This window comes from Papilio machaon, chromosome 11 (genome assembly GCF_912999745.1).
Source record: "Papilio machaon chromosome 11, ilPapMach1.1, whole genome shotgun sequence".
Lineage (NCBI taxonomy): Eukaryota > Metazoa > Arthropoda > Insecta > Lepidoptera > Papilionidae > Papilio > Papilio machaon.
The window spans coordinates 1,071,831-1,098,764 of record NC_059996.1 but is presented as its reverse complement, the minus strand read 5'-3'; the positions used below and the strand labels follow the sequence as shown (position 1 = coordinate 1,098,764).

The 26,934-nt window shown below is 33.7% G+C and overlaps 1 protein-coding gene across 5 annotated transcripts in view; it reads left to right on the top strand.

The window, feature by feature from the left end:
* Window positions 1-26,104, top strand: part of LOC106716163 (uncharacterized protein DDB_G0284459) — a 69,467-nt gene extending 43,363 nt beyond the window's left edge. For 3 of the 5 annotated variants that reach the window (XM_014509620.2, XM_014509621.2, XM_014509624.2), the window contains exons 2-6: window positions 20,501-22,961; window positions 23,117-23,754; window positions 24,200-24,515; window positions 24,954-25,296; window positions 25,468-26,104. In XM_014509620.2, the coding sequence (XP_014365106.2) occupies window positions 20,501-22,961; window positions 23,117-23,754; window positions 24,200-24,515; window positions 24,954-25,296; window positions 25,468-25,879 (4,170 nt within the window). In that variant the 3' untranslated portion in view covers window positions 25,880-26,104. Of the gene's footprint in view, window positions 1-1,017; window positions 1,320-6,682; window positions 6,761-20,500; window positions 22,962-23,116; window positions 23,755-24,199; window positions 24,516-24,953; window positions 25,297-25,467 lie in introns of those variants that run through there. The other 2 variants (XM_014509623.2, XM_045679890.1) reach the window with 2 other exon arrangements.
* The last annotated feature ends 830 nt before the right edge of the window (window positions 26,105-26,934 follow it).

Below are 26,934 nucleotides of genomic sequence, written 5' to 3'. Positions count from 1 at the left end.
AAATTGAATAGTTTCCGGTATAGATTTTGACCAATTTATTAGTTCGTTATCTTATTAATATTATAAATGCGAATGTTCAATGTTCACATGTATGAATGGATGTTTGTTGGAAAGTATCTCCAGAACGACTCAACGGATCTCGCTGAAATTTGGCATAAATATAGAACATAGACTGGAAGAACTTATAGACTACTTAATAATTTTTTTCTCATCTCCGCGCGAACGTAGTCGCGGGCAACGGCTAGTATTTCTATAAAAATAATTACAAATCTGAACTTAACACTTTTCAATAGAAATTCAACAATTCAAATTAAAAACCAAAAAAAGCCGTACCAAATTTAGTTTAAGAATAGGTCATGGTTAACAAATTGAGAACAATTTAGTTAAATATCTTTAAAAATAAAAATATGTTTAGTAAACATTTAGTAAACGTGAACAAAAAGCAACAAGGTCCAACCTTTAAACTTATTGGACAGCTTCACAACAGTTCCACAGCCATTCATAAAGGAGGAATAGAGACAGAAGTTGTTCAGAGAAAACGTATGCGTGACAGAGAGAGAGAGAGACAGCGAGGGAGATTGCATTCCAGACAGCAGCGCCGAGCGCAATGTTCAGTTGCTTGTGGTTTCAGTGTTACAATTTTATATATTTTCACCTATAATTTTGGCTATGTTACGTAAATGAAATAAATACAAAAATGAATTAAATACGATTTAATAACCAAAAATCATTTAAGTAAAAGAGAAAAATAATAATATTAATTGCTCATGAAAAAAGTTAACTTTAGTTTCGATTATAAAATTATTTTACGCTAAAGTTTTAAATCTTTTCACAAATACATTCGCATTTTTGAATCATTCTATTATTGATTTAAAGTTTGAGTTTCTTTATTAAAATAAATACATTATTGATATCTCAAAAATGGACATTGTGAGAGTTAATAATATGGCACAATAATATTTACATGAGGGCAACACTGACCGCTCTTCGAACCTCTCACTAGTTTTACGCCGTGCGCGGAGTCGGACGTGCGTTGCGTTTTTACACTCAATAAAAAAACTTTATCTCGTCGTAACTTTGTAAATACTTTCGATAGTTATGTCAACAAAATTTCCCTCATAGTGTAACTATTTAATACACTTAAGTGTTTATTAGTGTTTCCCTTTTGTGAAGGTGTTTCATGTTTATTAAAATTGTGATTTGAGTGTGTCCATCCAAGAAGGAACGCCGAGGGTACTTTCACTGGACTGAAAGTTTATAAAAAATCTTTCGGAAAACTTCTACATTAAAGGACTTGAAAGAATACTGAATATATAAAGGTAATTATAGAAATTTTAATTCCCAATAACAGTAACATTAAAATGCCATTCGAATCAGGTGTCATTGGAAAAAATATTTAGTTAAATTTTGCGCTGAAATAAAATTTCTTAGAATAAAATATTTGGTTGTATGCTGATTACCTTGAAAGATAAATTTATATTCTTAACCGTGAAATATTCGGCAAATGGAATAAGTAACAACATTTAAGTAATTTATAATGCTTTAATATTTTATGACAAAGAAATTCTTATCCCGCCAATAAGACTTTAGAGGTTGAGATACTAAACGTTAGAAGTCAGTTCAAATCCGTATTTTGTTAACTATTAAGCTTAGTAAATTTACTACTTTATTATTCTTCTTACATCAAAAGTAATACTAAAATTCAACTACATTTTTTTTACAAAAATATGTTGCGTAAATCACGTGAAAGTTTTCGTCAAAATAACTCCTACTTAGGTGTCCTATCTACCCATAATATTGTCTTATCTTCGCAAACGCAATCTGATCTTGTCATCTCGCAGATAAAACACGTTATATGTCAAATACGTCATACAACGTACAATATAAATAAATCAACTTTCTACCTATACCTATTTATGTTTGTGTTCCTTTTGGCTATATTTTTTAAATCATAGATTCTATAAAAGTTATTCTTAAACACAATGTACAATATGACCTATTAGCTTCGTCTCCTATTATCTAGGGGGGCATCAGTGCCCCCGCCGAGACGGTTATTGTAAAAGAGATAGAAATTTTCTAACTAAAAATACGAATTAAGTTTGGGCAACATAACCTCTAAGTATAGGGTAGGTAGCCAGGTCGCGAAGCCTACTAGCTGAACAGACCAGCCAGTTTGGCCGGACATTTGGGTATAAAGGTCGGACACCCTATATTATTTAGGATTTTGTCTCAGCATTAATAGGTACACTCTCGTTTGGGAAATGTAAAAAGCCTAACAAAATCCGGAAAACCGTTTATTTTGGCCGGACATGCAATCAAAAAGTCTATGTCCGGCTTTATCCGGACGCCTGGCAACGCTATCTAAGTAGGTACTAACCTTTTGGTTGTTAGGTCGTTATTAAATAATTTTTATAACTTTTTTTAAAGAAATTAGAACAGTCCGTGAAAGTTTAAGTAAATAATATTTGAATAACTTATATGAATGCTAAGTAGTCTTTAGCATAATTTGAATATACTTAATTATGTTTCAACAGCTGTTGTTAATATTAACGCGTTCATATTAAGTTAGGAATGTTACTATAAGTTTCCACTGTTAATTTACTTGTATAAAAACATGTTTCTCAGATTTTAAATTATACACATGTATCATTTTTTCGTATAATTGTTTATTAGAATCAACACTTCTTTCTTATGCATATTTTAAATATTGTCGTATTTTAAACTTAGTCCTTTTTAATATATAGGTTCATTTACATACCGTCGGTTTCTGAGACCAAAATCTCTGTATAAAACATATCGTTATCTCTGTCATTATCTTTTCTTCTCGGAGATTTTCGTCTTAGAAACCTACTTTTAATTGCGTATATTCATAGAACAGTGCTACTTTAAGTTCTAAGTTTTAAAATGTCTTAATTAAACATGCTTGTTTTATTTTGTTCCGATTACTTACCTTTAACTTAGGACAAAATAAACATAAATTTGCTTTTTTATAGTTAAAATATTGAAATAAAATAAATTGCTAATACGTTAAACTTTTTTGCAGAAAACATTAAAGTTTTCATTTCAAATATTTTAAGTCGACATTTAACTTTTATTTTTCATTGATCATATAATTATTTTAATAAATTATCCTCCTTAGTAGAAAACCTACTGGCCATATATAAAGAAAATTTGGATGATTTCTTACGCGTTGATAGAAAAAAAAACTGTGGTAATTCATAACAAAAGAACCCAAATAAAAGTTATCATTAGCCTTGTGAGTCATTCAACGATAATTGTCATTAAATGATCGTGTGTCACACACAACTACGTAACTATTTCTTGTATAACCTATAAAAAAAGATAAGCACCACACTTGACAGCTCGGAATAAGGCAATAGAAGATAATTTCGAGTTTATTTTTATCACACGCCATGGGAAGCGGCGCATGTGGTGAGAAATGGCGCGAAAACCAGCGCTCAACAGGCACGCATTGACAGATGTTTCCGTATACCATAGATAATTTTAGCTCCACAGAGTAATGATCACTTTGAGGGTTGTTAATTTTTTTCTTTTTAAATAGAAAATAATTTTTAATTTAGAACTAGAAAACAGATAAAGTGGTTTTTGGAAAGTTTTTTAAGTAAACAAGAGTAAGTCATATAATTTCTATTATTATAATGTAAAGGATTTAAAAAAAAATTCGAGCAAAATGAAACGTAATAAATTATGTAACATTTGGAATTTTTCACATTTTGTACCTCTTAATATAGATATTTACTCTTAAAGTATACCTTATGAATATTTTGTCATTTAAAATATGAATAAATTATAAAGGTTACTTCTTATATCACATTTTGTAGGTGACTGTACAAGCGTCACTCGTTCCAATAAACAGCTTTTATGTTTACGTTATAATTAAGTGTTAGATAACGATGTTATAACTAGTTGACGATTAGCTGTTAACGATTCATTAATATTCTGTTTTTTTAAACAAACTGTCAGACAAAGAAGTCAATCCACAATTTTGTTATTTAAAAATCATTAAGTCTACAATTTGAAATTATATGTTACCATTATTAAATAACAGTTTAACCGATATACAAAACTATTTTTTTATAATCTACACCAATTATATTAATGTCTGCATGTTTGTAATTAATAAATTGAAAAACAAAGTTGAATTATTTTACAAAAATAAACCTGAAACTTACCCGTGTTATAAAAGTTTCTAATCTTTGTAAATCTATATATATAAAAGAAAGTCGTGTTAGTTACACTATTTATAACTCAAGAACGGCTGAATCGATTTGACTGAAAATTGGTGGGTAGGTAGCTTAGAACCAGGAAACTGACATAGGATAATTTTTACCCCGTTTTCTATTTTTATATTCCGCGCGGACGGAGTCGCGGGTAAAAGCTAGTGTAAAATATTGTAATCACAAACATGTAACATTTGATCAAATGTTTGTATATTTGCCAAACAAATGGCAACACGTGCTACTTAGTTATTTTATCTCATAACTGCTTCTCAAAGTTAGTTTAGAGCACTGTTGTGTAACAGTCGAATTCCACTGCAATGATGCCTGGTTTACATTACGCCAGTACATTAGATACAGTTCAACATATTGAGCAAGAGTTACAGGTGTAATTAAATTCAAAAATTAATAATAAGTATATTAGTGAATACTGTTTATAGGTAGTGTTGCATTAAACAATAAAAAACTTGCATACTTTCCAATAACTTACTAATATTGGAACGAAGTTCCTTATCGCGCGTTGTGAAAGGGGGCTAGACGGAAAAAATTCTTACGAAAAGTTGTCACGACACTTTTTGCTATATCACCATGGCAACGACGTGACAATATATAACGAAAATTCATAGAAATAAAATGTACTTCTTGTGAAGACTTAAGTTTTTTATTCATAGAATAAACATTGGTTCCTTCACTAATTAATAGAAAGGAACTTCGTTCCATCCGGGTGTCCCTTCACACCTCTCAAGTTTTATTTTTATCTACAACACAGTAACTACCGTTTGAAAAAAATATAAATTTATTACCCATTAGAGTCATTAAAGAAGCGGTTCATATCGTAAAACACGCCACGGGAAATAACTCAATTGAAACTGGAAGCACATAAATAACGCCATCAAACTACAGAGAGTAAATCTCAAAACAAAAGGTCAGTTAACTCTGTTAAAAATAGTTTATTGGACTTCAGTTAACTTTGTTGTTAACTCAGTTGATTTGGTTATTTCTGAGAAGAAATCACTAGTGTTCAGATGATGTTGAATAACTTTACAGAACCACTCATTCTAGTTACTTATTTTAAAGTATTTTTTTAGTAAAAAGATGGCAAACGGCCGCTTGAATTTGCCATAACGTAGTAACCGTTTCCCATAGACATCTATATTTGCAGATACGTTCCCCACCTTTAATGGACAGAGGTGGAAACGCACAGAGAATATTTCGCTTTCCTTTGCCCTCCCCCTTCTTAAGGATGGAACATAAAAAAAGGGTGTGAAGGAAAGGAGACTAAATTTAGGACTCCAAAACACACCCTTCAGAAGAAACGTGAAATTGTTTCCACTTCACGCCTGTCTTCTATGTGCTTATATGCGCTGTCTATCGGTTTCTTTGTTTTTAAATAACAAATACAGGTATTGGGACTGTAGAAATTCATGATTACTTAATAGTAATTGAATCTGTCAGTTACTTTAAATGTTAAGGGATTATGTATGTATTTATTTTAGGTTTAAATTGACCTATAAATGTTTGCCACATAGAGGTAAAGTAGGTGTCAATATTGAGGAAAATTTTGATTAAAATTGATGCAAAATGTTTGTCCTGTTTGGATTCATTACGATTTCACATGAATTCTTATGTTATTTTGTTGGTATGAAACGGAATTGTTGCCACAATTAAAATGTTTGAGCTTGTTTGTTTTATATTACCCTAGAAGTGTACATATAGCTTTTATTTTATATAACATTTGTAAAAGAAAACTTAGTTCTAGACGTCTTGGCTTATCCGTAGACAAATATTTACAGTTCACATAACAATTTTATCTTTTACTAATTAGGTTAAATACATTGTTTAAACTTTCGTGAGATGTTATATATAATGAATTAATTAAGAACTGTGCGAGACGCTATGCGCACTGTAAACGCGACGGGTCCGAAACTAGTAGTCACCGGACGGTCATACCTGAGTTAAGCCATTCTTAATTAATTTATGCTATATAATTGAAGAATTTGTAGCGAGTTAGTGATGAATGAATACTGCTGTATTTCTTCTCGAAATAACTGTTAATGTCCAAATAAAATAATTTCACAAACGCAATAGATCAGTAGATAAATAATAAGAGTTATAAAAGAAAATCTTTAAAACTCAATAGTCCGTCATTAGGTTGCAAAACTGTCCCCCTTTTGCTATAGACAGCGCGGCAACGCCACAGGCAACATGTTTGTATATACGGGGTTGCCGTGATAAAAGTAAAGTTTTTGAATGGACAGAATCTCTGATAACACCATTAATATACGTTGTTTTGTTACTAATTGGCTGGTCATTCGCAATTTGATGATACATTATCAGTATTTAATTATATCTAAGTACACGCAGTAGATTATCGTATTCATACTAGTTTTCAATGAATACATATTTGCTTGTGTTTTGATGATCTGCGAATAATATTTTTTTATATAGTGTAAAATTTTAGTGCAATATTGTAATTTAAAATGTGGTTGCCGTTGATAAAATGGACATATCCAAGAGATACGGTGTGTATATTTATTCTTAAGAAAAAGTCGATAATTAATTTGTTATCCGTTGTTGAAATGGTACCTGTAGGCCTAGCATGAATATTTGTGTCATCGTGTCGTTATCGACAAAGTTTGTACAGTAATAGAGGGCGTAAAATACACCAAAAATCTCATATTAATTTTGACATAATTGATGATAATACGAAGTCGATTGTCGTATATATTCGTACTAGGCACACTGTTATAATAAAATTTACATTTAAAGATTATATAGATGATTGAAATTATAAATTGTCGTAAAATTACAAATTTAATTTGTGTGTGCAATTATTGAAAGATAGTCTATGAAAATGCACGCTTTTTTTTAAATATTGACTCACGTTTGTAGTCATACGTAGCTTTTTTATTAACCAAAACCTTTCATATTCGAAGTAGTTAATATTTTATCGAGTAAGTTTTTTTTATATTGAAAAAGTTAGCGCTTGACCACGATCCCACCCGATGGAGTGATGATGTGGTCTAAAGATGGTACGCGCTAGCTTTGTTATTGACCATACAGTACGTATTGGACCAATTTTCACCAATATTATGAGAATGAGGTCACCTACATAGAAACATTGTCACTTTTATGATATCAGAGTTTTAAGTAGGTAAACATTTCACGATAGCCTATCGAATGATAAAAATACCTAAAAAGAAACACTTTCATTCCCGATAAGTGAACGATATGTCAAGTGACGACTCTGTTAAATAATGCTTTAAACACTGGGAATTGTTAAATGGGTACTCAGGAAGTCCCTTAGTACAAATTTCTCAGTACATTCTTTTGCCGGAGATATGTCACTAATATAAAAAGTAGAAAGATTTGTATTTTTGTATGTATCGAAGAAAATTAAAAAAACTACAAACTTTGTTTTACTATTAAAAAGTGTAATTACTGAGTAATATAACATACAGTCAAAATCTGTTATAACGACATCGAAGGGACTACTCATATTGAGTCGTAAAAACCGATAGTTGTAACAACCGGTGACAGGTATTAATAGGAAAGATATGTATATAACATTCAGCCAGGACCTTTGATTTTGGTCAATTTAACCGGTATTTTGTTCTAAACGATGTCGCCATAAACGGTTTTGACTGTATATTTATTACTAGAACTTTTTTAAATCCTCATGGGCATAACCACGGGCAAAAGCTAGTTTAATACCTAGTTAATAAACTAAGAGGTAATTTTCATTAAACGTTTTGTGTAACGTTTTTTAATGTTTTCTAAATAATACAGTATCTACTTGTTTTACAATATAACTATAGTCTTAAATGCTTAAAGTTTTTAACCGCAGTTAAATCCGTTACGAGTATATAAAACCGCTCACTTAGTAATTTGTAATAATTACGAGTATGACCCTGCACAGACTAGTTATCATAGAACGTTCACTGTGGCCATGTGAACCGAAATCAATAGGCTATGGTGGAACCTGTTTGATGTACCGTTATGAGTTACTCTGCGTACCATGACCAATAAAGGTATCATCAATTTGTAATCAATTTGTATTCTCAGATTACTGCCATACACCCGACGTTAATTGATCACTAAGGGAGACCCTTATTGTCCCTTAGTGTGGGTTTATTTTCTTAAATCTACGTTAAAAACTACGTAAAACAATACTGAAAGTGGAAGTTTTAGGCCAATTTATTAGATAACATCTATATCTATATATATAAAAGAAAGTCGTGTTAGTTACACTATTTATAACTCAAGAACGGCTGAATCGGTTTGACTGAAAATTGGTGGGCAGGTAGCTTAGAACCAGGAAACGGACATAGGATAATTTTTACCCCTTTTTCTATTTTTTATTTCGCGCGGACGGAGTCGCGGGTAAAAGCTAGTCTATATATATAAAAGAAAGTCGTGTTAGTTACACTATTTATAACTCAAGAACGGCTGAATCGGTTTGACTGAAAATTGGTGGGCAGGTAGCTTAGAACCAGGAAACGGACATAGGATAATTTTTACCCCTTTTTCTATTTTTTATTTCGCGCGGACGGAGTCGCGGGTAAAAGCTAGTATATATATAAAAGAAAGTCGTGTTAGTTACACTATTTATAACGCAAGAACGGCTGAATCGATTTAACTGAAAATTGGTGGGCAGGTAGCTTAGAACCAGGAAACGGACATAGGATAATTTTTACCCCGTTTCCTATTTTTTATTCCGCGCGGACGGAGTCGCGGGTAAAAGCTAGTTTATGCTAATAATGACCACAGAACATCGTAACAATGTTGCGTCATTGAACATTTTTTCTTTTTAAAAATGGATTTTATAAAAAATCGAAGGAAAAAAATCGATTTTTAATATCTGAATTCTGTACACATATGTTTGAATTCCTTATCGAATCGTTTATTTCAATCGATGTTTCTAAGCAGGTCATCTCACTGTGAAACTAAAACTGATAGAAATCAAATTAGCTTTGCTTTTGTGGCACTTTAATTTAAGAGTTTCTCAAAAAATCTCCTGCTTTATAAACTGTATTTTGTTTTGAATATATTCTTGAAGCAGACAGCATTTAAGACGTAATAAGAGGTGATGAAATCAATAGATGAGCATAAATAATGCGGAATTCAGTGTAGAACTTGTTCCGCGGTGAAAGCGGTGGCAACAAATTTAACGCCAATTCTATAGTTATTCAACTGTTATTGATTATTAAACTAAAAAAAAAAAACAATTTTTTGTAGGTTAAATCTCAGATTATTTCACGTTCAAATATTTTTGATTATGTAGTAAAATTTTGTATGTGTCGTTATAAAAGCTGAATGCTCCGATTACTTGGAGGTTTGAAACAAGTTCCCTGTGTTAGAGTTTCCGTCCAAATACGACGTGACGGAATAGGAATTTACTAAGCTACTATCTTTCGGCCACAACATCAATTGACATAAGGGGGGTCGTGATCAAGAGCTGATTTATTTACTGTAAAAAAATGCTGCAGACACCTTCAAGTTGTCCGTGTACAGCGCGCCCTTAGTTAATTCTTAAAAACTTAATCAGGTTTCTTGAACAAATGTAAGGATTCAGTAAGTGTAGAATGTCTTCATTATCTAACGGTGGATTGAATTTGATGGGGTGGATACTTCACTAAGAAGGGTTTCCACGAAAGACATTTGATTATACATTTCATGTTACAAAGCAATGAATTAAAAAAAAAACATTCAATGTAGCTCATTTTTCCATCTTTTATAAATAAGACGTTATATTAACTTAAGTTCCACTATAGATTCGACGGAGGGTTTTGTTAATTTCTTTATCAACCTATGTAATAAAAATACCTCAATATATATCGCTCTATGAACATTAGCTTATAATTTTTTTTATCTTTTCAGCGCCTAAACAATGGAAATAACCGTGTACGTAGTTTAAAAAACAATTTTGTTTTTTTATGACGTTAACCGTAAACAAGAATACCTTTGCCCATTCTCTGACCATAAAGTAGAGCAATTTAAAAAGTAAATGTCAATGTCAATTCGCATTCCTGTGCCGCAGGTGACAGCCGAAGTGACCCGCATATTTTGATAGAAATGGCGGCTTAATGATCAACAATGCTACCGGCTGTCAACGGATATTTATTTTTTGTTCATTGAGGGAAAAAAAAAACCTAATTGGTGTATGTAATTGGATAAATATATTTTTAATTTTTTTTTTACTATTCCCGCTTGAAATTTTGCCACATTTTCATTAAAATAGTCTTTCATTTTTCTGAAAATCATACTAATATTATAAATGCAAATGTTTAGATGGATGGATGGATGTTTGTTTGAAGGTATCTCCAGAACGGCTGCATGGATCTCGATGAAATTTGTCATAGATATAGAAAATAGTCTGAAAGAACACATAGGCTACTAATTTAGTTTTTTTTTAATTGCGCGCGGACGGAGTCGCGGGCGACAGCTTATTTTATAAAAATCTTAGCGTGGGCTTCTGAGACCAAAGTCCCGTTTATCCCGTAATCAAAAGCCTACAAAAACCACTTCTGTACAAGGTTGTATTATTTATATCGAATCTAATAAAATCAATACAGATGAGTTGACATTTAAGATAGGTTACATAATGTATTAGTCACACAAACTGACTCATACAAACGCCTTATAAACTACGAATCTGTGGGCTATTTTGTGGCTATACATACCGATGTTGCCATGTACAATCAATATTTAAATTATATGTTGGTAGGCTAATGATTGTATTTATTGTTATACTAGCTGTCGCCGGAATTAAAAACAAACGTAATAAGTAGCCTATGTGTTCTTCAAGACTATGTTCTACATCTGTGCCAAATTTCATCAAGATCCGTTGAGCCGTTCCCGAGATACCTTCAAACAAACATCCATCTTAACATTCGCATTTATAATGTTAGTAAGATAGTAAAATTAATTGATTGAATAATAATAATTTGTGTTGTCATTCTTACTTTAATCAAATTAATTAGTGTAAATAATTTGTTTTGTTTATATTGAGATTTTACTGTCATATGATAAACTTTATTACTTTTTATTTTTATAATCTGTAATTTATCTAGTATCAATAAAATTGTATTGTATTTCAATTTACACAATTAACTATACTACGTGTTATTCTGTTGTTTATATTTTTTTATTTAAAAAAAAGTTGCAAGGTAAACTTTAGGCTAGTCACTATTGTCACAAATCTTACTTATATTATAAACTAGCTTTTACCCGCGACTCCGTCCTCGCGGAATAAAAAAAAATGCACACAAGATAAAAAAAGTTCCTATGTCCGTCTCCTAGTTCTAAGCTACCTCCCCATCAATTTTCAGCTAAATCAGTTCGACCGATCTTGAGTTATAAATAGTGTAACTAACACGACTTTCTTTTATATATATAAATGCGAAAGTTTAGATGGATGGAAATGTTCGAAGGCATCTCCTGATCGGATCTCTATGAATTTTGGCATGGAACACATAGACTACTAATTAAGTTATTTTTTAACTTTGCTCTGTCGGAGTCGCTGGCGACAACTAGTTAACAATAAGTGTGAATAAATTAAAAGTAAAATTATCACATACAAAAAAAAATTATTAAAAAAAAAACATGTTAAAAGTGACATGAAACATGTAAAAAAATATGTAAAACGTGGTTTTTGTATCTAGTGGCTTAGGATATAATGTTTAACATCAACAAATATTTTGTTTTGTTTTTAATAATAAACAAAAATATGTAGCCTCGTATTTACTAAAGGTCAATTGACTCAAGACTCGACGAGTGTAATGTAAATTGATGTACAAATAAAGGTGTTTGAAAAGTTGCCACACCTGCTACACTTTTTAATTCATAGAAAACATTACGAGGAATTTTCCAAACGATCAAACATGGCAACACTGGGAAAAGCAAACTGGTTTCGGAATCTAGACTAGAATCTGCCGAGACCGTGATGTTTATTTTCACTTACCGCTTTCACATGTTACTACATTTTTTTCTAACTAAATTTAGAAAGTCTTTATTTTTATATTTTACTGTCATAATGCACAAAGGACTTCTTTAAAGGGAAATATATTAAATGTCAATGAAAAAATCGGTATAAATCTTTTGATAACTTTGATAGGTTTTATGTATTCCGTCATTGAATTCAGTTGGTCTAGAACGAAAATTTGTAAAAATCGCCTTCGTATCATCATCGTCGATTATGTCAAAATTAACTGTTCTCGTGCGACTTCATCTCCATGAAATTCCATTCATTTCTGTTACACAGATAAAAAATATTTTATTGTTTACATTGCGTAAAACTTTCAATTGGAAATGTCAATGTTCAAATGGTCAAATGACAACGCAGGCCTTCACCATTGGCTGAGATTTATCAATAACATTAAAGTTTGCGACATTAAATGTAAGAAACATCATCATCATCATCATCAGCTCACTGTACGTCCCCACCGAGGGGCTCGGAGCCTACCCCCCAGTAAGGGGTGACTAGGCCATAGTCAACCACGCTGGCCAAGTGCGGGTTGGTTGACTTCACACATATCATTGAATTTCTTCTCAGATATGTGCAGGTTGCATCACGATGTTTTCCTTCACCATAAGAACGTTTGACAAATGTACATTTGTAAATCGAAAATCGAAAAACACATCGATACATGGCGGGATTCGAACCCAGGATCTGCAGATTGCAAGTCAAGTGCTTAACCCCTGAGCCACCGAAGCATGTAAGAAACGTTGTTGAATAAATTAGAAAACGTCAGTTAAACTTGTATATTGTAGTATAAAAAAATACCCTTAAAAGTATCAGTGTTGCCTTTCCTCTACACACACGTATTTAGAAAGTGAGTTAATTTAAATTACTATATTAACGTAATGCAGTTAATTTTGCTCTCGGAAACCAGACGGAGATCCGAAACGTGGGGTCCCTTTCACAATTTGCAGATTAGGTAAGATTGCTCCAATACAGAAACCGGTAAACCAGTAGATAGGGTTGCCACCGTTTCGGGTTTAACCCGTATTTATTCCCATTTCTGTTTGGGTCAGTATATCCTTTCTGATGGAAAGAAGCGGATGGAAAATAATTTACTGGAGGTCATTTCCTTATGGGATTCTTTTTTTATTAGTAAAAAAGGAGTCAAAGTGGTGAAGGATTCAAATTAACAAATGTTACTGGATGACGTTTTTTTTTTGTTTACGTTTACAGCCCTATGTTGAATCCGGTCAAAACTGGTTCTAAATAAACGTAGTAGGAAGCGGTCATCGTTCGATGCCGGTAGTTAAAGAAATGCGGGTGGAAATTGCGTTGTCCTGACGACTGACGACTTCCTTAAGCTGATTTTCTCAGTCTCGTTTAGATTTGTAGACATGTTAAATGGTTCCGGACCTTGAATAATTTTTTTAATCCTTTACACAAACGAAAATAAATACTGACAATGTTGCGAAGCCAAGACTACTTGCAGTAATATTTTTTTAAACAATTAGTCAGTGTACAAAATGTACTATTGTCACATAAACGCAGTTAAATAGCGTACATTTATAAGATATGATGCATTTCAGTTAATGTTAACTGAGTCACCAGTGTGTAATTACTAATTTGAATAAATTACTACGATTAGACGGGTCATTTTATAGTAAGGTGTTATATTAGAGGTTACAAAGCCTCAATTTATAATACCTAATACAAATATGACTGTAAAATCTAATGAATACTTTTTAATCATCCCACTGATCAATCTGTCCATTGGGAAAAACATTCCGATGTAGTCAATAGAATAAAAAAAACACTTTGGTCCATTGAATTCAATCAGATTTTTTCCGATCGGTAAACCCTCAATTTTTAGGAGTCCTATTAGTAGTCGCCCGCGACACCGTTCTACCATCTATGCCAAATTTCAAACAAACATCCATCCAAACATTCGCATTTATAATATTAGCAAGATTACTCCAGTATATGCCGTTTTTGATGCATTCTTGTCCTTTTTTTTTTTCATGTTTCGTCAACTTGTACATTTTGTTCATAAAAAAAGAAATATTTGCGTTACGTCTAATGACAGGGTCAATCTTTGTTGCGTTTGTGACCTTAAGTTTTGTGAAACTCGAAGAACAAGGTTACATTGCGTGCATTTTTTTTTTAATAAAAAAGTAACGGAACTAATTTTGTTTGTACAATTGTAACTTAATAACTAAATACAATTGTTTATTCGCAAAATGGTATAATTATACAAGAATTAAATAATGAATATTAGTTTTAACCGTGAGAAAGAAAGCCATTTCCATATAATGAGCTCCTAATGTCGAAGAAGTGACCCTTTCACATTAATATTATAATGACTTACGTGCGTTTAAATCATTAAGTTACTTATGAATGCTTTAAGAAAATCTTTATAAGGCTCCTGTTTATTTTATTACTAGTTGTCGCCCGTAACTCCGTCCGCGCGGAATTAAAATAAAACATAATAAATAGCCTATGTGTTCTTCTAGACTATGATCTACTTTGATGCCAAATTTCATCCAAATCCTTTGAGCCGTTTTGGAGATAACTTCAAACAAACATCCATCCATTCATCCAAAGTTTAAAATAATAAATAAACATAGTTCATTGCAATGCAGCAGTTTTAAATGAAAGTTTGGCACAAAAGTACAATGATCGTTTAAAACTACGTTTATCCGGTTATCATATCAAATTATATGTAATCTTTTTTAAATAAAACATACGTTATAAATGACCGGAATAAAAACAAAAAAACATCTACAACAATTTATAGTCAGGAACAACTAAAAATGTTTCTAATTCGTATAAAATTATGTATTTAATAATTAAATCCAGTAAACAAAGTAACATTATCTATATATATAAAAGAAAGTCGTGTTAGTTACACTATTTGTAACTCAAGAACGGGTGAATCGAGTTGACCGAAAATTGGTGGGCAGGTAGCTTAGAACCAGGAATAGGACATAGGATAATTTTTACCCCGTTTTCTATTTTTTTATTCCGCGCGGACGGAGTCATGGGTAAAAACTAGTTACTTATAAAAAAACAAACAAGATTTTTAACCTTAAAATATACTGCGTGGTCGTATAAAATATATCCTGAGACGATGCCTTTACCGAGTCTTCAGATGATCTCATCTTGATTATGTCACGAACATATCGCTGCATCTAATTAACAACGTATATGGAAAACTAGTTTGAGATATACATAAGAATAATACTACCTGTTAAAATTTCAGTGGTAATTGTCGGCCGAGTTTGATGTTTTGTAAACATGTCTCGCAAATGGAAACTCACAGTGAGAGAATTCAAAAAACATTCTCAACTAGTTTCATATCCTGGAGTCGACAATCATACTAATATTATAAATGCGAATGTTTAGATGGATGGATGTTTGTTTGAAGCATGGATGCATGCATGGATTTCGATGAAATTTCACATAAATGTAGTTCATAATCTGGAAGAACACAAAGGTTACTTATTATGTTTTTTTTTTATTCCGCACAAACGGAGACACGGGCGACAGCTAGTATTACCATAAATCTAAATCTGTACGTATGAAGTCAATCACCTCTGTTATTCTGTTAGTGCTTGCTATCAAATGCCGTGTCTACGAATGTGTACCGTTACATTCCTCTATCGAAACCAGCTCCGTTTGTCTCGCAAACGTATTTTTACAAATCTATTGTGAATTGAGACTATTCTTTTAATTCCAATAATTAAATACTATTTGGATAAATCCGGCACCAACGTATATGTGATGTATGTACAAATAGAAAAAAACTTAGTAGCCTATGTGTACTTCCAGACTATGTCTATGTCAAATTTCATCAAGATCTGTTGAGCCGTTCTGGAGATAACTTGTAACAAACATCCTACCATCCAACCATCTAAACTCAGAGTTTTTTAAATTAAACCCTTAGTGAAGATTTAATATGACTTATCTTCTTAAGTAATCGTTAAACTTCACTGTGGCAGTTAGTATTTGTGTAGGTTAAAACTAAAATCTAGGATGTTGACATTTCACAGTTATACGACTTTCGCGCAAATTCGTACCCTTTAAGAAATTACGTGTTGAATCAAATATCGCTAGTTATACAATACAAGTAGAATATGAAGGGTAGACAGAGATAATAAACTTCAGACACGTCTCGCCTCTTCCTCAATACATCTAAGCATATGCTTCATGAAATACAAATTCAAAAATTAGACCAAGTATTATGTAATAATGAAAGATGTTTCCAATTTCAAATTATGCAAGTAACAAAAAATTAAATAAAAAAGACAATGGATATAATAAGCAATAAGTAGACCAAGTTTATGCAAACATACTTTATTTGCTTCACCTAGTGAACCGAACATAACAATGCTTACAGATGGCAGCACTAGTGATGTACATGACAACACTATTGTCGACTTAATTTCACCTCGACACAACTATTTCCAGCTGCCGGCGTAATGACCCCGATAATCTGATTAGTGATGTAACTCACAATATCGATTTCAAGTGGTTTGTAGAAAAAAAAAACTTTTAAAACTCAATAAAATTATTACAAATTCTGGTAAATTCTAGTTAATGTTAATTTGTTATGATTTATATATCCAAGAAACTGAATAAACAAAACAAACATAGTACCTAATTTGCGGCACAAATACCTTAATAAACCTCATTGTTTCTTGTGAGTATTTACCTAAGTCACATATTTATTAGACTCAAATAAATATAAAAAAATAGTTAAATTCACCAAAAAGATCGAATAGTAACAAAGTATTGAAAAAAGTTAATACGTTGTAATCAATTTCCGTGAACACAGCGATATTGTCACGTCACTATATTGAACAAAACTTCATTATTCCCATTCAGTACTCTTACAATGCGCATGCGCAGCCTTCTCTATAATTCGGCTCAGTTCAACACAGCTGTTATAAAAGGACATTAAGATTTCTCTTTGTAACCATAAGGGGGATTTTTATAAAATTAATAGGTTTGATGAAATATTTAATGTAGGCCATAAGATGATAGTAGTAGTAGTAGTAGTACTAGTTTATCCTAGTCCCAGTACCACTGAGGAAGGGACACGACACGGCTTGAAACTAGTCGATACACTCACTGGACTACGCGCGATTTCAGTCATAATATTTAGTTTATTATAAATTCCTTACAAAAGTTATTAATAAGTTTTAATTAAACAAAACAGGAATAACATACAAACATTATTTTTATATATATATTGATTCCAATACGAACAATGCCAGTAATATATTTCCATCGAATGCGGATACAATCAATGGCCGACCTCGCGCGAACAAAGACTACTGCAGCCATTCTTTGTGTTAAACAGATCTGTGACATTATAACCGTAAAGTTGAACACTTATTGTCACACTCAGAATCGTTAACGGTTACTTAAACAGTAACTTAGTGTTACGTTTCTCTTACTAAATATAAGTGTCATTCCATTAAGCGATTCTGTGTGCAGTTAGTCTTTGATGAAACAAATCCAACTTAGTCAATTTATAGGTAAACAGTGGTAGACGCCAGCAACAACGACATCTGTTGCACGAATTGGGCGGCTCACCCAGTGCAATACCACGACCACAATGAAGATAGCGTGCAGTGTAATTCCGCGTTTTGTTGTTCCGCGTTAGACCTAATTTTGGTCCTCTTTTCCTTCCCACCCTTTTCTAATACGGTATGGATGGGAAGGGGAAGGGGATTTGATGGAGAAGGGGAAGTATTTCATTCTGTGCGTCTCCTTCTCCATCGATTATAGGTAGGCAACGCATGTGCATTTGTGGATATCTATGGGCAGCGGTCGATTCGCCATTTCGGCGAATTCAAGTGGCCTCTTATAATGTAAAATATAAACACAGTTATGGCATACTTATTCAATCCGCTATAAATAAACAATTATACAGTGTTACTAGTTTGTTTTATTTTACATTTCCATCCATGCGTGAGATTGTTGCACAGGCTCATAACTCTTACGTGAAATTATAAAAAGACGGTCTAGTTACTCCAGTTGAACGTAATTACTGTCAGTTTATCTAGCAACTATTTATTCAATAAAACAAAGATAAGTTAAAACCAATCTTTAATAACCGTAGAATTCTACTATCGTGAAACTTGTATAAATAAATATTGCCACTGTCACAGCAATAGAATTATACATTTATAAATGGTAGAAAATAATTTGATATTCAAACGCACGGCTACACATCCCAGTTTTAATAGTCACAAATTAAATTAACTTAATTAAAGGAACACATGTTCGACCTTTGTCACCTTTTACGTTAAAAAAGGAGGTTAGGTTTCAATGCATTGCTCTACTTCAGCCATTATTTATACTAGCTGGTGTCACCAGCGTGGAATTTAAAAAAGGAACTTGCGTTCTTCTCGCACACATAAACTACCTTCCATAACAAGACCTGTCAAAATCGGATCAAACGTTTCGGTTATTATTTGCTAATTTGCTAATAAAAATATAGTGAAGAAATTGTTCCACATACGACAATGAAAATTAACTATTGCTGCAAACACAATGATAAAGCGTATTATTTACAATTACATTGTAAATTATACCTTCAGTGTTAAAGTGTAAGATTTAAATTCCATTGTCATTCATTCAATTGGCGCCATATGGCAGGTATTGACGGTCAATCGATCTCGTGTGTTAGAAATTAACATCACATGAAGGCCTTGATTGCAAACAATTGACTCCGAATGGAATAATAAAAGAGTATACTATCGTCATTACATCATTAATTTTGTTCATAGTCAATTGTTCATGTTAGAAAAAAAAGTTTACTAACCGAATGTTCTACAAATAACTGGTTAATGTATATTCGCAAGCTACTTAACTTACTTAACTCTTTCTTACATGCTGGCATCATTATCAACTTTACATTTTATTGGCCAAAAGGACTAGTATCCAGGCAAGAAAACATTAGTAATTAAAAATAAAAAATACATTTTGTTGTGTGGTGTTGTTTACACGTATTATTTTGTTTGGTAAAATCATTATCATCATTCTGTCCTTATCTTATTCACGTACTGTTAACGCTCCAGGTTCTGTCTTCCATATTTATCTATCTTTATATAATTCACACTCCTTTTTTGGAACGAAGTTCCTTATCGCGCGTTGTGAAAGGGGGCTAGACGGAGAAAATTCTTACGAAAAGTTGTCACGACATTTTTTGCTATTTTAATCAGGTCACATTTTATACAATCCATTCATCTCTTTCTAAGCCTATTTCTATAGGTATTGATATTGTTTAATTAATTCAGACAGTTAAACATCTACAAAGTGTCTTCAAACAAAGATATTCCATCTATATCATAGACCAGTTTTAGTATTCCTATATCAATCAGACATTTGTAAGCAACATACAAGTATTTCACGGTCCATCGGCACTTTGCCACGCATATATTTAGCGTGAATTGACAATTCATATGTAAAGTATTTGACATTGCAACGTTTGAAGAGAAAGCATCATGACATGCTAACGGTACCTAGTGTAAGACACGAACAGTAGCGGAGAAAGTGAATTCTCAAATAGTTATATTAAATACAATAGTTTGATATGTTAAATCCCAGATAAGATGACAAAACAAATGAATTGATATGTAACAAATACATTTATTAAGTTATCATCATCATTATGATATATATAGGGGCTCGGAGCTTACCCCAAGTTAGGGGTGACTAGATCATATAGCCACGCTGGTCCAGTGCGGATTGGTTGACTTCACACATATCTTTAAATTTCTTCTCAGATATGTGTAGGTTGTATCACGATGTTTGCCTTCACCGTAAGAACGTCGGATAATTGTACATATGTAAATCGAAAAACACATTGGTACATGGCGGTATTCGAACCCAAGACCTGCAGATTGTAAGTCAAGTGGTTAAGCCACGGACGTTCTCCTTTATTAAGTTAGTATTACATTAATTAATTAAATAATACCGATTGAAATAAAAAGAATCCTAATACTATCTAATATAGCGTATAAAATTGGCTACTGTGTAATTATATAAGATTTGATTAACGCGTTTGCACGCAATCTCGCGCTGTGCCTTGTGCCTACACGTACCTTATGATTATAAAATCGCACAAGTTAAAAAAAAATAACAATTATCAATTATCCACAAACGATAGTAACAGAATATTGTAAAAGAATGAATTGCTTTAAATCTAACTTCTTAATACCGAAATTCAGAACCAAATGGCGTTTCAAAATCTAAAAAAATATCAATTTTTTTTGTTCTTTGTTTTCAGAATGCGGGTTATGTGATCAACAGACGTTATACGAAGAGCAAAATGTCACCAGTATGCCACAGCTTCGTGCAAAACGCGTGGAAGAAAGACTTCTGCTCGAACTGCTTCAAATCACGAGAAGAACACGTCAAACAAGAAAAGACAACGGAAGGTAGCAAATATTCCGCGACCCCCTTCCAAAACAGAAGTACATTCTTCAAGAAAACACCACCGAGTATTTTAAAGATTACTCCAAAGAAGAAGAACAAGCGTAATGTTCGTTTTCCAGAAGAAGTTTGCAGTGTGATTGGCTTCGGGGGCGATGATTGGTCGGACGAAGAAGAATTCGAAATGTCTGAAGACAACGACGACGAAGATGTATTTCCAGATACAGAGGAAGAGAGAGAGTTATACAAAATTACAAAATCTAACACAGACTTTAACACCGTGAAAGCGAATCTATTGGGAGATTCGGTAGCCAAGTCTTATACTTCCTTGTTGCTTGGCAAAATGCAAACAGATTCCGATGGAAAGAAGAAAACGTTAATGGTGTCCGTGACGCCTTTCGGTCAAGAGAATAAACCTCCAAATGTTAAGACGCATACTCGAAAACCCGCCGTCATTCACATAAATGAAACTCAAACGGAAGAAGCGACAAATAATTATAAAACTAATATTATTCTGACGTCTTACATTAAAGAATCGGAAACAATAATTGCTTCAGAAAGTGTTCGATCTACTGAAGGCATTTGCACAGAGAAATCTTTGTTGGAAGAAATATCAGAGACATTGCAGCAAAATAGAATTAGCAACACGGACCTTAATTTAAACCACAAGGACAATAATAAGCCTACTGTTATCGAAGAAAAAAGAAAAGAAAGTATGCAAGATGAAGTGGAGAAGAAAGAAATGACTGAATCGCGGAAAAATGGAATTGTAAGAAAATCTCCATTAATAAAAACACAGGAAAGGCCTAAAGTAAACCTAAGTAGGTCAGAATTTAAGTTTTGTAAAATAAATATTGAAAGCAGTAGCGTAGATTCTGCAGTAGGTACTTTAAATTCGACCGCTAATAATTCCCTGACATCAGACGATGACAGTTTTAGCGCAAGAACCGATTCTGATAACGACGATAGCGGACATTTTTCTGAAACACACAAATGTGAGGAAACTGTAAAGATAAAGGTGTTTAATGAATCAGAGAAAACAATGAAGATGTCTCCTATGGGGCATCTAAGAAATGCCGACAGAAAAGCTGGTAGTGGCTACAGCACGTTTCAGACTCCGATCATTGACATGCCCCCTATTATACCTAAGCAGCCCGATACTGTTTTCTCTGCTGAGGCCAGTCGGGAGTTGGCTGGCGAGCCTGATGGGAGAGCGGATCCTGACGAACCGAGTGAAGCACCCGCTCTGCCCAGTAGTCCTATACCCACCATGGACCCGCGTCCATCCTTCCTTCATGGAATGATTACCGACATTATGCCATCTAAGCCCACTGTACCAGAAAAACCGAAAGTACCAACCAAACCAGTTATTAAGCAAACGACTAAGAAGTCTGTCACATCCTCCCATCAAATCTTGCAAATGCATTCCACGAAGACAGACGGGGAAGGGAGTAAACAAGTAAGCGAAGAAAAACACAATGGCTCGGAAATGCACGAACAAAAAACAGAATCCATATATTATGCTAAACCCGTGCTAACGAAACAAGACAGCGACGTATCACTCAACAGTTTGAGCAAGCGAAAGGCACCGACACCACCGTTATCTCCGACTGAGGAATTTCCAAATAATTTGTACCAAAGAAATCCAAGCGGATATATGAAATCAGATTCTCCAGTCGTTAGAGAAATGGAGAAGAGGGAAAGAGCCGTAATGTCGTCGACTCCAAAAACGAGAACCGTCGAAGACATTGACAAGAAAGACTTGCAACCTGAACCGGCTCCCAGAAGGAGTATATCTCTCTCTCACGATAATTTACTTCTAGACGAAAAGCGCAAAGGAAAATATAAGTTTTCGATCAAGAAACTGTTACGTATTGGTTCTTCAAAAGATTTAGATAAGAAGGAATTAAGTGTGGCGACCGTTACGAAAGTATCACCGCACAAGACGGAGGAAATATACGACCTGGCGCCGAAGCCGAAGCCGCGACTTGTCATCATCCATCCGTTGGACATTAATGGATCGAACGTCGAAGTGGTGAAATCGAATTGTGAAATTTCGGAAAGTTTACGTCGTATGAGCCACGACGACGTATCAATTTACAGTGGATCTAGCTCAGCGACCGATGCGGAACCTCCGAAGATCGTGAACAAGCCCCCGCCGCCGCCGAGGCTGTCCAGCGAGGACGCCAGTGCTTTGCCTGTGCCGACTCCAGCACGCCCTCCCCCGCCGAAATCTGCAGCATTGCAGAAGAAACAGAAGCAACAAGCGTGGACGCCCGCAGCATCCAAGCCAAATAGCATCTATGCCAATTTAGGTAAGATTTTTTTATTTATTTTAAAAATAGTGTATAATTGTATACAAATACAACGATCACAAGTAATGTTTCATAGAACACGTCTTAAACCAAGTATCATCTAATACATTGAATATTTTCTCTTGATTTCAAATGTAAACCGTTTAACTTTCCAGGCGAGATAAGATCAGCTCTCGCGCCAAGAAAACCCGAACGAACAGCAAGCATGCGCGAACGAGAATCTCATCTCGAGCTTCTGAAACGTAGAACACCTTTAGACGATGACAAAGACGAATCAGACGAACCACAAGAACTAGTCCAAGCTACAAACGATACAGTAATTAACAGCTATGATGACGTCTACAATTCCGGCAAGTACGATGAGGAGGCTTGTGACTCAGCTAAAAACAGCGACAGTGACTATGAATACGTCCATCACGCTCGGTCAAGCTCGCCGGAGTGCGACGCTGCTATAAAGCCCAGAGAACCAAAAATCGAAAACAGAACAGATACCAAAATCGAAGACAACAATACGGAATATCCAAAATATAACAACAGTTTTAACAGATCGTCCATCCCTTACTGCGGAAGCGAGACAGAATCTGAAATATACTCACCGTACAGCTTCTACAGCTCAAATGATAATATGGACGGATCTACGAATGATGATTACCAAAATGAGATGACGCCAAAGGCTACCACAAACAAGCTGCGAGTGCGAAAAGGCAGGAGCATTGTACACAAGAATCTTGAGGATAACTACGGAGCTGTTGTCATAGCTAATCATGAAGCTTTGGCACAGGTTTTAGAACAGGTAACGTTTGCTGTTTGTACCACTAATCTGCTAGCACTAATTTCATAAGGGTAGCTTGACAAATATAGAAATACTCAATATTCGCTATTAGAAACAATGCAATCTCTTCTTATTAGTGTAGGTAACACTAACTTGAATAGTAAAAAGCTTCTTCCAAATTCATTCATTGCATTAAACAGTTATCGCATACTTTATTACGTAGAGTCTACAATTGTAACGATTGTGTATAAGGATGTGGGGCCCGCATACACTCCGCATATCCTTTATAATCAAATTTACATCAATCAAATCAGAAACCATTTGTTTAATATAAACGGGACTCTAATAACCAAATGAGTCAGTGATTTATCGACATTAGGTAAACAAATCAAACAGCAATGCTTGCACAAAAATAAAAAGGTGAAAATATAATAAATCTAATCAATTTCAACGTAATAAATTTCAGGTACAACAAAGTGCTACAATGCAACCATCTCTCAGAGGTCTAAAAGCTTGTACCAACTTACGCTGGAGTGACTTCACAATCCAACCACAGAGTAAAGGTCTGACAAGAGCGGGCAAGCGAGTCTTCCATCCTGCGGTGTGGAACTCCAACCAGGGCCCGGTGCAGGTTACCCTGATGCTGTACAAGGAGCAGCTGGCATCACAACTGGTATGCCAGCAGTCGCTGCAGCCGACCCTCAGCCTGAATGCAGTCACCGAGTTCTGTGACCTGGTGCCATTGCAGCAATTCGGGGAAGAAGGAGAGGATCTGGTGCAAGGTGAGCGTTAATTTATTGTATCTGACAAAGTATAGCTGTGAATATTGACTTTTGGCTGTGTAGTGCAGTGGTTATTTGAACAATTAGACATATTTTGCTAAATCTATTTTAAAAGTCCGTAAAATATTGTGTCTTTATTACTTCAAGTGTCTTGATGATTCAAAGTGAACATTTGGTACGTAAATCACCATATTTTAGGTCTAAAAAGCAATAAAAATATTATTATTTTGTAATGTAATGTTATATGTTTATAACTTCTGGAGATAATCGCCATTCATTATCCGTAGTCATAACTATAGTATTACATTACTACGGGTAGGGTAAAGACTCTTTACATAGAAATTGTTATAACTTTTAACTAAAAATCGTAGAAATAGTATTAAAACTTTGTCAATCAATTTAAAATGTATTGTTCTTACCGAATCGTTCTTCTTCCAGCAACAATCGTGGTGTTAGGTCAGGCGCAGGTAGACACGCTGCAGTCGTACGGAGAGTCGTTACACAACGGCGAGGGTCACAGCAAAGACCACCAGCTGGTCTCCACCGAGCAGACGCACGAGGCCATCTTCATGTTACTTCAACTCATCAACGGCCTCAAATGTCTGCAGGCGCGAGGTGTCGAGGAAATATCTGAAGCTCTCACCTCCTTTATATCACTCAAAGAGATCCAACCCCTCACCTCTCATGGTAGTACATTAAACCTGCCGTCGCCTGATGATAGACTCAACTCTCTGTGGGCTCCGAAGACTAACTCTTATGGAAGACTTTGCGTCTTACAAGGGTCAGTATTCATTTTTTAAACTAAACAATGCCCAAAAATGAGTTCAAAATGTGTCAGATTTTACAATCCACAGTTGATCATTGACGTATACAAACTAGTAGACAGATAAACAGTTTCCCTTGTTACGTGAAAAGTTAATTAAAATTATTAAAATTTCAATTTGTATTTCAGTTTGAGTGACGAGATAAATAACGGTAAGTCTAATGAAGATGAACATCACAGTTCTCTTTGTAAATGTGCGATACGAGCTGTCGACATCTTACTGCCGGGAGAGAAGCTTACACCATTACTGAAGGAAGTACTACAAGAGGAGAGAGCTATCTCCTTAAATCAGGCTAAATCTGTCCTGGAATTTATGTTATGGGGACCTTTAGATGTAGTTCAAGGTGTTCCAGTTGAAGAAAGGGAATTATCTCTTCAGAGATGGTTAGATTTAGAAAGAGCAACTGTTTTACACGGTCTTGTAAGAACAAGAGTACATTTGAACGTTTTCGAACAACTGCATCTAATGTTTTTGGTACGATCCACAGCGAAAGCAATGTGCGACGCATCAGTACTACTAGAGAAGGCGAATGTTTACTGATTTTGTATATTTCATATGTATAAGTTTCGAAATGGATGTCGGAGGATGATGAATTATATTTTTATGATTATTTTTAATTTTTTGGTCTCTCGAGCAGGATTCGAAATATCTTGAAACATTCTAGTTTTTTTTATTGTCTGGATTGTATTTGAATGACGCATGTGGTATTGCAAATTGTAGATAGACGCACAAATATACGTATAAGGCATTCATATTTAGATTAAATTATTTGATTGAAAGAAAAAAATCGTTTGTAGGTAACCTTAAAATAAAATAAAATTAGAACTAAAATGCGATGTTTGTATTAAATTCTTATATACTCATAGTATTCCGGTGCCTTACATTGTATTATACACAATCTTATTGTAAATTTGAATTGTAATTTATTTTAATATTACATAATATTTTAGTTCTCGATTTGACTTCAGTGCAAAAATGTTTAATCTTTTATAAATATTCATCGAATATAAATGTTTCTTATTATAACTGACGTTTTATTTAAACGAATTTATCCCAAATTATTAAAAAAAACACAAGATATCAATGTTTCTAACCAAGTAACACAGTAACGCCCCCCTGACATACTAATGTCCAAAAACTGTCACATGAACCTTGTACTGTTGTTATATTTCCTATGCAAATGCAGATTTTACATATTTTCTGGGGAATCTAACTGCAATAGCAACATGTTATCTTCCCAGATAAGTTTGTTCCTTTATACCGAAATATTATAAAAAAAAAGTTCAGTATGTTGGATTGCAGTTAAAAAAAAAATAAAAAATACACATTTCTGATAACTAGTTTATTGTCACTCACCATCAAGAATAATACTTAAATCTTATAACTATAAATAACAAGCAAAAAAAAAAATAGACAAGCAAAAAAATATATAAAAATAAAGTTTGAACGATCTCAAAAAATAAAGATTAGACAATTACAGATTATACAATGCGTTGTCTTTTGAAGTTGATTTTATAGCACTTTTTGCGAAAGTTATGTCTTAAAAATTTATTTTTTTTATTTGTTCAAACCATTTCAGATCCAAATAAACAAGC